We start from the raw sequence: 13,593 nt of genomic DNA on the forward strand, positions 1-13,593 counted from the left end.
CGCAAAATATTATTTGCATTTTTTAAAAAAGGAATGTGAAATCGCTGGTTCATTTTTGTGACTAAAATTTTTATCTTGAAAAACATGTCGATGATCCATGCCAGTATTCGGTAGTTTTGCATAGATACTATAATCCCCCCTCCCCCCCCCCCCCCAGTGGTATGTCTGCGGACTTACATCGCTGGAATCCGGGTTTCGATATCCGTGGTGGGTAGAGCACAGATAGCCCATTGTGTAGCTTTGTGCTTAATTACAAACAGAAAAGATACTATAATCACCCCCCCCCCCCCCACGTGGCACCCAGCGGTATGTCTGCGGACTTACATCGCTGGAATCCGGGTTTCGATATCCGTGGTGGGTAGAGCACAGATAGCCCATTGTGTAGCTTTGTGCTTAATTACAAACAAAATAGATACTATAATGTATATTTGAAGAAAATTTATGTTTTATCAACAATATTTTGAAGAAACAAGAAAAAATTTTTAACTAGTCAGATCCTCACGCCCACAGATTACCTCGTCGAATTCCCTAAGAGTCGCACCTCACAGTGGGAAAACAAATGCATAGTTTAGTCAAATATGCATTTATTTCACGTTATAACATTGTTCGAACAACATATTTTTATATTTACACATGTTCCACCATTAGCGACTTCATCCTGTTGTTAGCCTTATTTTGAGTTCGTTGTTTGACTTTCAGGAGTACAATTATTTCAGCAGTTTATGCTAACACAATTGTTTAAATCAACTGATCAGTGCGAGAGTACATCATACATGTAGTTCAGTTATCGGCGACTTGTCGCATTATTATTATTATTGTTATCTTCTGTATACTTTTATTGTCTCTAATATCGATATTCAATTTTTATGATAACTATTGCATCATCAGATGGAATATCAGCAGGTAGATTGGAAAGACTCATGGGTCCACGGTGACGTTAGAAACCAACATTTTACCTAAGATCCAACAAAAGAGATTCAAGGATTTGATCTCCAGCGTAAGACATGGACGGTTCTGAGTCGTATCCCCACCAGGAAAGCAATGTACAACTATCTGCTACACAAATGGCTGATTAAATACACTTCCGCGTGTGCTTGTAGACATCCAACTTAAACATTTGACGACATTATAAATTCATGCCCTAAACGCAGCTTTTCGGGAGGTATCCGTGAATTCCATGCGGCACCACTCGATGCCGTCAAATAAACCTGAGGCCTTGATGTTCAACTCTAATTTGCTCTTCTAACACTCCATACGAAGAAGAAAATATCAGTAGATAAAATAACAAAAAATATTGCCGTCAACATAAATCTATAAATTAGATTGTGTATGTTGGAGTGAGTGATCTTTTAAATCGATTACTGGAGCTTCCTCATGGCTAAGCGGTAAGCTTGAGGGTTTGTAACACTGAAAATCTGGTTTTGATACCCGCAGTTGGAAGAGTAAAGATGGCTCATTGTGTAGCTTTGTGTTTGCTAACAAACAAATGATAATCGAAAAAAAAAGTGTTGTTTTTGATGTATATTTACAGTAAAACAATTTTATAAATTTTGTACAGAGAAAAGAAATAAAAATCCATTTAGGGAAAAAACAAATATTCTCATAAAGTTATAATTTATAAGTACGTTAAACCGTTATCATAAACCCAATCGAAAAAGCTCACTTGCGAGTATCAAACCACACATGGAAATAAACGGCTGTTTTGATGACAAAGATGATCGAAGAAACTAAAATTACAGATATCCCTTTCGATTAAATACCTATCAATCCATCGATATAACTTAAATGTTTTTTGAACCTTTGTCTGATTTAAGTGTAACTGTAAGACGCAGATTTGTAGTCGCTTTAAAGAAAAGTGCATGTAGAAGAAGGAGTGGGGAAATACACTGACACAATTATTTTTCGAAAAATCATGATGTCTTGAAAAATCCATCGCAAATCTATGGTTACGAGCAGATAGATCCCAATCTCTAGGGATAATACAATCTTCAGTATTATTATATCGAATATAGTTGTTGTATGAAAAAGTAGTAGGAACAAGTTATGGAAATCGGGAGTATTTGTGTGCCTAAACACAATGGTTTATGGGCTATTTATCTCAAATAGATAACGCAACAAGACTTTTTTTATTATGTAATACTATAGTAGCAAAGACGTTCATGAGTTTTAGTCGAAAGCCTTCAAAATTCAATGTATCATGAATTCTATATGATAGAGGAGTGACTAAATTTTGTGATTGTTATGTTAAAGTATAAGAGCAACTGTGACCTTGCAAATTCTTTTGAATTCATACATTGTTTGTCAAATTAAGTCTTCTCCTACTGATACGCTGTTTGTTATACTTCACTGATCTGAGCCTGTTAAAACATCCAAAGATTTCCTATTAGAAAGAGAACAAACATAAACAAAACAACGAATGAGTGATTCCACTTCTAAGGTGGCGCTTGTGTTGATAGATTTAAGAAATTGAATCAAATAGTTAATAACATTAAATCTTCAACCAAGACTGGCGCTTGTGTTGATAGGTTTAAGAAAGTGAATCAAATAGTTAATAACATTAAATCTTCAACCAAGACTGGCACTTGGGATGATAGGCTTAAGAAAGTGAATCAAATAGTTAATAACATTAAATCTTCAACCAAGACTGGCGCTTGTGTTGATAGGTTTAAGAAAGTGAATCAAATAGTTAATAACATTAAATCTTCAACCAAGACTGGCCGCTTGTGTTGATAGGTTTAAGAAAGTGAATCAAATAGTTGATAATATTAAACCTTCAACCAAGACTGTGAAATACAAAGCATCAAAAGCCTCTTAATATTTTCCACAGTTCATAGTAAGTTATGAAGCTTTTAAGGATTATTATGTTATTGAAACCAAATCAACGCATGTAGGAATGATTGCTATGTCTGTGGGTAGTAGGCGGAATCTGTGAGTACGCGCTCTCGGTGGTTTCAAATTAGGGTTTTCAAATAACTTTTGTTGCTATTTAGATTAATTCGAGTCGGTGTTACGCATCACACAACAAATTCAGTATATACTTGCCCATATTTGAACAAGTTGTAACCAAAACTACGTGTGTTGATACTTTAGTTGCTTGTAAAGCTTACACTGTTACTGTGTTTAGTTTATGTAGATTCATACTACTGGCATTGCAAAATTAGGGCCAATCTGTCGGCGTTATTATGTCATTTTAATGTTAACATGTTTAGTGAAATTTATGAAAAAGTGTTACTCATCATGTACATTTGATTTCCAAAGAGTATTTTAAAAGAAATTCTGTCTAATCATATAAAACTTGCATGAGTTTAAATGGTTATATTAGCCAAATATGTTTGTTACAAACTTTCATGACATAGTGGATTCTTTTTTCTTCACGTATTATATTTCGCAATGTTCTTTAGGACTACTAATCCTTCTAAACAAGTTATTACGTGTTTTAACAATAATTTAATCCGTGAAGAACAAATTTGGTAATTTCAAGTCCAAGTAAGATTTACAGCGGTGTGAATTTTAGAACAAATAGTGTTCTTGGTGAAAAGCCTTAAAGTCTACATTTCATATTTTTGCTAGTTTCACATGTAATAAATATTGATTATGAAAGTTCTGTGATTTTTTTGTATTGTATAATCTAGTAATATGTTTCAAATTGATATTATAACGGAAGAGAATTAATCTGGAATAAAATAATTAATTCTTTGTTATATGAACTGCGAAAATTATGAAGTAAAAATGTAATTTAACATATGAAACCATATAGTCAAAAAAGTTTATCAGTGTTTCACAGTTTTCTAAACCCACCAACAGCACTATCTGATTAGAAACACAATCTCTGGTAAAATACAGTTTGTATATCTCCAATACAGACTTATGGGAAACACCTGACTGAGAGCATCAGAAACCAACCTACAGGAAACATAAGGTTGTAGGATTTCATAGTTTTACACTACCAGTAACAAATTAGGCCGTTAGCCAATTGATAATATTAAAATTAAACAGGCTTATGAGGGTATGTTGACCTGAGACGATTTAACGTTTAAAAATTTGACATCTTTAGGGTTTACTATTTAAAGTTTGATTCTTGTTTTGGCGCAAAGATATACAGTGGGCTATATAGGCGCTCTATCCACCGTAAGGAAAAAAAAACTTTAGATTTTAGCTTTGTTACGTCCGTCAACTTATCGTTGATCTAAAATGAATCTTTATAATTTGAAAAAATGTACTGTACAATTGTTGATTTAATTATAACAAAACCTAATAAGAGGAAAGAATAATAAAACTGAATAGGAAGAACAGTATCATAAAGTAAACCATATATTAAATTACTTGATAAGTTTGTGAAAATGCACAAAATTCATACCTGTATAAGAAAAACTAGGTTGTATAGATATCCCTTTTTTACCTCTATAAAACAAAGTATTATTTATATCTGATAATATTTCTTAAGAAATTGGACGTCTTGGTTCCCATTCTGAAATTATGGAAAGCAAAGTAAACGATTTTTCCTACATGACCCAAACACTAACTTTAAATATGCAGGAACAACAGAACGTCTCGTCATGGATAAGCCAACACCGTAACTCCGAGGGGCATTTGAGTGAATGAGATGACTTTTCTCAGTACACCTAAACTGACATTAAATTTAATTAATGACGAAAACAGTGCTTCTATAGGAAAAAACTTGGCCGCATTCATTTATAACGACACAAAGCCAAAAAAGCTTTATTTTATTCACTAAATTCTAGTTTCAGACTTGCTTGCCAAAAACATTGAAACACCATACCCAGCTTTTCAAATATACCCTGAAATTTGCAACAAAAAAAAAGAAAAAAAGTCAGTCACCGTCTGCTTGAAAATGGTTTGTACATTACACATTGAATTATGTATAATTCATACAAACCTTCTCTAGTGCTGATAATCTTGTCTCTGGTTTCATCATCAAGCTCTACCTGATAGTAACCAGAAGAAAGAACCAGTGAACTAACTCAGCAGGACTCACTCAACGTACCTAGACATTTACTTGTATATTATAGTGGAAATGCATCAGAATGCACCACGCTGCTTATCTGGCTGAAGTCCACTCATAACCAGACATGCTTCCCTTCTTTTTCACAGTCACCATTGGTAATGACCAGGCATTTACTGAATGTTGAATGTTTCCATTTTAATCCCATTGTCTGCGGTTGCTGTAAGCGCGCGCGGAAATTTTGTAAGCCGTACACACTATACGGCACACTCGCATTCAACTGATGGAGGCGGACCGTACCCTATACGGCGAATCAGCAGTCAATGGGTTAAGCATCCATGTTGGCTCAGTGCTGTCTATATTCCTTGTTTTCCAAGGAAACCTACGTGGCAGCTGCTTTATAGTAAGGGCAGACACATCAGGTACCGACATGATGCTATATGCTGTTTGTTCTTTTCAGCCAGACATCTAGTCCAATAATTACATTGGAGAATTTCATTGATACTATTGCATGTTTGCTCTGATTGCGTACTCTCACATGACCTACAACTGGAGATTTCAGATCTTTTACCAACTATGTACTTGCATGTCAACATTATGTGGCCAAAGAAATACAAACTAAAACACTTGTTTCACTTACTCCTTATGTACCATATCAAACATCAGTCCAGCCAGTAACTTAACTGTTTGGTTGCCATAATTATAAACAACCACAGGAGAATATATCGCTCTTGGAGAGATAACATTAACAGTAAGTGTGGTCTAAATAGCAATGAGAAAAAAACAAACAAACTTGGATCAAGCTTTGCTTCTATTACAATGTTGCCCCAAGTGACTCAGGGGTAAGTCTGTAGGTTTATGACACTAAAAATAGGGTTTCGATACCTGTGTTGGGAAGAGCACAGATAGACGATTGTGTAGCTTTAAGCTTAACATCAACCAAACAAACAAATCTGTTACAGAATTAACTGCCGGTGCAACTTGAGGCTGTGTTTGCAACAGATCAAGAAATAACACCTGTATATTAAATTGAATTTTAATATCCTGATGTACCTGCACTCGTGAAATATTGAGTACTCGTGTGTATTTTGGATTATATTTGATAGTTTTCCAATAAGGCTGCAAATCACTTGTTGTACAGACTACACAACGTCTATAATCTAAGGTTGTCTAAACCCAAGATGTTACTGCTGGATCCAAGATCTATGACAACAAATCTCAATCCAAAATAGATGCACAGTTGAACTCTTCCATTCACAACAAGCCTATCACAATTCATGAGGTTCCTGGATTAAACAAAATCTGTACCTCAATCTACCTATTTGCACAAGCACACACAAAGTTGTACACTCTAAACTAGCCACCACATCTATAGGAACGGTAGTCTATTATCCTCCAGGTCTGTGGCTAGGCCTAATATAGGACTCACTAGCCTAAACTAATGAGTTGTATAGTATTTACAACTTGTTGTCTCCCTTGAATTTTTAGCTTACCATTTAGAGATATAAATATTGGTACTTTTGTTTCTATTTACTTAATTTGTGATGCACTGAAATAAGCATGACTGAGACAATGAGATTCTGACATAATAAAGAGAAGGTGCTTAATGTAACAAATGAATATACACTACTGAAATTATTAAATGATAACTGGATTACATAATATTATAGCTATGACATAGCAAAGCTAATGTTATAAAATAATGTAAATCACTTCGCAGTTATATGATCAATCATGCAATCTGAAATTTAAATAATTTGCCATTTAGCCTAAGTGGTTTCACACAATATTATTTCATTTCTTAGTTTGAAGTGAATCAGGTTATTAGGTCTTAAGAAAGGCATTTGGCTATTTCACTCAGGTGGAGAGAGAGAGGCATTGGACAAATGAAGGCAAGCCAACTACAGCTGCCAACCAATTGTAGACCTAAACAAGGCAGACCATTACCCACAACACAAGTATACAACTGCTATTTGTTCATCCTGACTCACCTAAATCATAGGATATGCAGCTCACCACCGAACTTAATGAGTGTAGCCACAGCTGGACATCATGTTAATGAACAAACAGGCACACTCATTTAGAAAAATCTAGAACCAGGAGAGTATGGAATATTTCGTTAAGGACAGCTTGTGACATGGACTTTTTTTACGAAAAACATTTTGTTACGGCACTCAACTTACTGTCACATCGTTACAAAGATTTCACTACAAAGTTTTTTTTTTTTAATTGGTGAATTTTGTTACTAGGTTCACCATTACCCAATTCAAGTAACGGAGGACACCACCTCACCCCTCTCTCGCAGAGACGGATCAAAAGTTTTCTGAATAGTCTTCAAATGATTGTACAGTTTTCGATGTATTATTTTTTATTACTGTCACCAATCAATTTTATATTTAAAAATCTACCTGTCACAAAATCAGTATTCGTAACAAAAACTGCCATATCACGAAAATGATGTAACAAGAATGTACCCGTTACAAGTTGTCCTAGCAACAATGTGGCGGTAACAAAATGCTCAGTAACTAAATGTTCAGATCCCGCTGAGGAGTTGATATGAGTTTATAATGCCGGATTTTGCATTTTAATAGCAAAGTATCAGAAAATCCAACCGTCTACTCATTATTTTGTATAGTGGACATAATTCTTTCTTGTATAAAATTGATTGCGATATTTTACACACTTACATCATACATTTACATACAAAACTTGAAGATAATTATTGTAATATGTTTACATTACTACTTTCACAAGTTTCTGGAATGAAATAACAGTGAATGAAGGTAAGCTATTTTGTCTCTCTGTCATACCATTTACTAATTTTCTTGGCCTGGCATGGCCAGGTGGTTAAGGCACTCGACTCGCAATCTGAGGGTCGCGGGTTCGAATCCTTGTCACACCAAACATGCTCGCCCTTTCAGCCGTGGGGGCGTTATAATGTGACGGTCAATCCCACTATTCGTTGGTAAAAGAGTAGCCCAAGAGTTGGCGGTAGGTGGTGATGACTAGCTGCCTTCCCTCTAGTCTTACACTGCTAAATTAGGGACGGCTAGCGCAGATAGCCCTCGTGTAGCTTTGCGCGAAATTCAGAAACAAACAAACAAACTTGGAAACATCTAGAATTTTATATATATAAACCACAAATTTCATTTGGAAAATTAATATTATAAAAACATTATTTCGATTGAGCATTTTCAATAAATCCAAGTAATGTGGTTACAGTGAATGGTAAAATAGGGTGTAATAAAATATAAGCTGAATGAGAAGTTATAAAAAAAATGCGATATAAGAGTTTTTGTTTTCTCTTTCGCGCAAATCTACTTACGGGCAACATGCGCTCGCCCTACCTAATTTTGAATTGATATACTGCGGGAAGGCAGCTAGTCAACAGCACTTACCGACAATTTTTGGGCTACTCTTGTCCGACGGAATAGAACTGTCATCCTTAAAACGCACCCACGGCCACAGAGAGAAATGAGCGCGATTTTTTTTTATTTTCAGCGATAGTGAGACGCGAACATTGACCCACAGATTCAGAATTTGGGACGATAGCCATTGGGTAGCCCTCGGTTCGAGAGAAGTAAGAGAAAATGAAAAAGGCAAAATATAATCTAATGCTCTATAATATTAGTTTAATAAATTGTAATTATTCGTAAATAGTATATCAATGTAACATTTCTAACCTGTGAGAGGGCGTGCGCCTCTTTCTATTCTCCTTACTTTCTGGTTGAAATATCTCAAAAGGTTCTCCACTAGGGTGCGCTACTGAATCTAACACGGCTTGCTCGTACTGCTTCAGATACTGCTGCGGTGTTTGTTTGGTTAACCGAGCAAAATGTAGAACCTCAGTTTGCAGCATTGGCAAGTGAGACTGTAGAAAATGTAAAAATATTTATTTGAATAAAACAAAAGCTAGTAGTAAAATTTAACTACAAAATGTATTGTAGTTAAAAGCATGAACAAAGTGACAGATTCATTCGATGGGAATCGAAGGTTAATGATGAACAACAAAACGACAGAAGCAACAACGAACATTTGACACGTGTGTGTACGTACTGTAACAGATATTTAATTATTGTTGTTTATCATGAACAAAGTGTATAATATTTGTTTTGTAATATATTAGGTCTAACTTTGAATACTTGATAAATAAACAATTAAGCATTATTGCGAAACAAAATAGTCAATATATTGCACAACGATATATTTCACTTTTATGAAGAAGTAAAATCTAAGGAAAAAATATACATTTTAACATGTTTTTATGAAATAATACAGAATTTCCTCTGTGTATATTTACGTTAAATGTACATGTGTAGTTTTCAGTTCTACCAAAAGATGGCGGCCCACTTAGTAATCCTTAACTCGTATGTTTGTTTATTTATTTTCACGTTTAATCGCTCTCTTTTCATAATTTAAGAAAACGTATGAAATATCTAAAGTTTCCACAAAAGTTGACTGACAAACATTTTGCTTCTTATGCGTTTTATAATTTAACATCAACTTTAATGCACTTTATATAAATAGCATTTCAGATAAACAGATCTTAAATACTTTTAAGATGTCGCTATAGTACATACGTTTTTTTAAGATGGTAACATTATAGCAATCTATTGCACCTCCGTGTTCTGCTGTCATAAATAGCATCGTGATTATGCTTCAAAGGCTGTAGTTTCCACAATTATGTTGAAGATTTATCACGCCACTTGTTTTTAGACTTGGATTTAATACCATACCTTTAAGAATGGAACAACAAACGGTCGGAGAGGATAACCTGTAACAGCTTGAACCTTTCGGTGAAACTCTTCAACGCTTAAAGAAGAATCCTAAGAAGAAGTAGAAGAAAAACTGGTTTGACAAAAACGAAGTTTTAATGCCTAGCCTAAAACACATCTTTACCAACTTAACAATTTATTCTAAGTTTAAACCTATGATGAAAAAATAAATAACGTAGAACAAAGTCATTTTACTGCACAAATGGGAATTTGAGTCACAGTTTTCCTAACATACAATACATTTTACTAATACTCCTAATTTACTCTTAAACACTAATACCATAAAAACTTATACTAAGTAGCATTACATTTTTTTTTGTTCGTAAGTACAAAATCTCAAGCATTCCGTAACATTCAAAACTCTGACTAGACACCACAATATTTTATACAAAACTTTTAAAATATTACGTTGTTGCTTTTTTATTTTATTGTTGATTATTTTTGTCGCGGAAATAAAATTAGAAAAATCTGGAATCGACCTTCCTTACCCTTATCAGTACAAACACAACAATACGAGTAACAAAAATATATTGGACAAATCCCTTATCAGTACAAACGCAACAATACGAGTAACAAAAATATATTGGACAAATCCCTTATCAGTACAAACGCAACAATACGAGTAACAAAAATATATTGGACAAATCCCTTATCAGTACAAACGCAACAATACGAGTAACAAAAATATATTGGACAAATCCCTTATCAGTACAAACGCAAAAATACGAGTAACAAAAATATATTGGACAAATCCCTTATAAGTACAAACGCAACAATACGAGTAACAAAAATATATTGGACAAATCCCTTATAAGTACAAACGCAACAATACGAGTAACAAAAATATATTGGACAAATCCCTTATCAGTACAAACGCAACAATACGAGTAACAAAAATATATTGGACAAACTTGTAAAAATTAAGAATAAATGTATAATAGAATTTCCGCGTAAACATCGTTAGAACATTCAACTACCGTATTTCGCAAACATTATTAAACTGTACAACATTTCATATTTGTATTAGATTCGCTTCATTCTCAACATAACTCACCACTAAGCCCAGAATAAGGTTATGTACATTTTCACATACTTCCGGTGAAATGTCACTCCCAAACTGTTCCAGAGTTGTCAGAAACCGCTTTAATTTGCTTAACTGGCGGATGTTGCATGCCAAAGGGACCTCCGACAACGAAACTCCACACGCTACAGTAGTGGAAAGTGGTAAGCTGGTCGGTGAAGACGGAGCTCCTGCATTAGTAGTACGTAAAGAATACGTCCCACTCAAAGCTTCAAAAAACAGAAAAAAAAAAATTACTACCTTCTCTCTAAAATGTTACGCGTCATATGGTTGCTTTTGCAAGTGTTTATATATTCAGGTAATAAAAGTGTGTTAAAATTACTGTCAGTTCTTTTTTGTTACTGGCTCACATACGTTAATAACCTTAGAATTGTTCTTTTTTGCGTCAACTTGTGAATGTTTGGAAAATCCTTTGAACTTGTGTCACTTTTATTAACACTTTAACCCAAAGAATACGGTATCTCACAGATATTTATCTGACACATCTTTCAAAGTGCCTAGTAATCAAATATATCGTAAAACGTTATTGAAACTTACCCATTGTCAAGTGAATTTTATTTCCGAAACTTTTTGTCGCCTTTATGAACTTTATGTGAACTTTACACTATGTCCTAATGCATTTTTATCTATGAAAACCTGTAAATTTGTCTATTGTTATCTGCTGTACTTTGTCTACGAAAATCTCGAAGAATGTTTACTGTGGTTTTACAAATGTTTAGCTATACAAATTCCTGTAAAATATATGCTGTTGTTTGTCTTTTTAATGTTTTTTTTTTATCAAACCTGTAAATCGTCTAAAAGATACCATATCGTTTAATGTTATATGAAAAATACTTTTTGAAATTTACTCTTGAATGCTACGATGCTAAAAACCCGTAGTTCGCTTTCTCCGCAGAGCACAGATAGCTCATTGTGTAACTTTGTTCTAAAACAAACGTAACAGTTCCACATTTCTCAAAATGTTATGTAATAAAGCATTGAATAATAGTATAAAATAAATTACCATTTATAGCTCTAGATTTGTAAGTAAGTTTTAGTTCTTTTACACCTTGCAGTTAAAGAGAAAATTAATAATGTTAATAATCGTTCACTTGACATGGTTTTCCAGTTCTTCTCTGAAATCAGTGTAAGAAACGAGCGTGAGTAAGATTTTGAAAGCCACTAAAACATCCTCGACTTACCATCCCTGTCTATCTGCAATGCCTTGTATTCTTGGAATATATAAAGGTCGTTAAACGCTACAATTTTTCGTTAGCTTGGTTTGGCGTGTTTATCATCTGTGTTACCTTTTGTTAACTTTATACAGAACTCCAAAGACACAGAGTTAATTAACAGTACCGCCCTTTTCGTAGCACTTCACTCTGTTTCAGTGCTTACTACCCTCCTTTCTCTTCTTTCGATTATCACTTTCACATTGGTTAAACCTTTTTTAACTATTTTTTTCTCTATGGATATTCTTTAAAAACAAGTATGTAGTTTCCATTAATCATTTCAATTATACACTTCAAAAGAAGAAGAAAAAAAGAACCAAAATGAAAATAGTGTATATCTCAGATTGTCATTTAGTAGTTAAAGTTCTTCGTGTTTATCTTTTAATCCAGACTATTCACATGTACTTTTTTGTTGCATGTCGTGCAAAGTTGATCGAGGGCTATCTACGCTAACCATCCCTAATTTTGAAGTGATAAACTAAAGGGAAGACAGCTATTCAACACCACCCACCGTCAGTTCTTTGACTACTTTTATTAGACTGTTTTGTCTGTCACTTTTATAATACATCCACGGCCCTAAAGGACGTGGCGCGATTTTTTATTGTAATTTTTTTAGTGGTAGCAGGGATCGAACAAAAGGAACCTCAGATTTACAGTCCGGCACGCTAACCATTGGCCCGCACTCGGCCCCCATTTATATGTAATTTGGAACTGCTGTAATCATCGTTTGATTAACCTTATGTTGCTGTTAGCTAAAAACATCACATCGAGTTTATGTTTTTCTTTATTTTTTTAAATCTGATTCTGTTAACCTAAAACAAAATTCATACAGTTTCAAGAAAGCAGACGTAAGATAAATAAATCTGACTTAAAAGTGAGGAAAAAGTATATTTGTTTGTGGTTAGGTTTAAAGCTGTACAATGGTTTATCTGTGCTGTGCTCACTTCGACCATTGAAACCTGATTTTTTATTATTATAAGCCCCCTTAAACGTACCATTGAGCCACCGGAAGTAACCAGGGCAAGATTACTATTGTCCGCTTCCTGTTCACTAAATCTTTATACCTAATTATTCTCTTTAGATAATAAGATACCAGTTTCACCTTTACAACGCAAAAACCAGATTGCAAAACATACAGATAAACTACAAGAGCATCCATTTTTACTAAAGTAGATGAGTTTTAGTTTATATTTAGATATATTAAACATCCGGGTAATTTTAGCACTCCAATATAATAAGCTAAGGGGAAAAGCTAGGTATACGCTCGAGTTTTATATTGCCTAAAAGCACGCTGTTATTCTTTTACTTACTTACGATAAAAATAAGACAGGTACCTATTGTTATGAGGATGACCAAGGATCAGTGTTCGCTGAATGGTTTTCTTAAAAAAAAAATTGTTGAGTCCGAAAATGATAAACCGTATTCATAAGTGTAAAGTAAGCTTCCCCTCACTTCCTTTGATGCTACGCTGCCGGTTCGATATTTCTTTATGTATGGTTTGTTTGTTTGTTTTGAATTTCGCGCAAAGCTACACGAGGGCTATCTGCGCTAGCCGTCCCTAAT

General features: G+C 34.2%; 1 protein-coding gene across 1 annotated transcript; it reads right to left on the minus strand.

Moving 5' to 3' along the window:
- Window positions 1-8,612: 8,612 nt before the first annotated feature.
- On the minus strand, window positions 8,613-11,360 carry LOC106467261 (protein CBFA2T3-like). Its single transcript, XM_022396126.1, has 4 exons — window positions 11,357-11,360; window positions 10,793-11,064; window positions 9,700-9,789; window positions 8,613-8,834 (listed from the first exon to the last, which is right to left on the minus strand). Exons 1-4 carry the CDS (start codon window positions 11,358-11,360, stop codon window positions 8,628-8,630), a joined length of 573 nt encoding a protein of 190 aa, XP_022251834.1. The 3' UTR covers window positions 8,613-8,627.
- Between the last annotated feature and the right edge of the window lie 2,233 nt (window positions 11,361-13,593).

The sequence above is a fragment of the Limulus polyphemus genome, unplaced genomic scaffold (assembly GCF_000517525.1).
Source record: "Limulus polyphemus unplaced genomic scaffold, Limulus_polyphemus-2.1.2 Scaffold78, whole genome shotgun sequence".
Classification (NCBI taxonomy): domain Eukaryota; kingdom Metazoa; phylum Arthropoda; class Merostomata; order Xiphosura; family Limulidae; genus Limulus; species Limulus polyphemus.

Excerpts from the sequence above, each read along its gene's own strand:
- LOC106467261 (XM_022396126.1), bottom strand. Across the intron at positions 9,790-10,792 it reads ACCTTATTCTGGGCTTAGTG|GATTCTTCTTTAAGCGTTGA; the intron begins GTGAGTTATGTT and ends ACTTCTTCTTAG. Across the intron at positions 8,835-9,699 it reads TTGTTGTTCCATTCTTAAAG|TCTCACTTGCCAATGCTGCA; the intron begins GTATGGTATTAA and ends CATTTTCTACAG.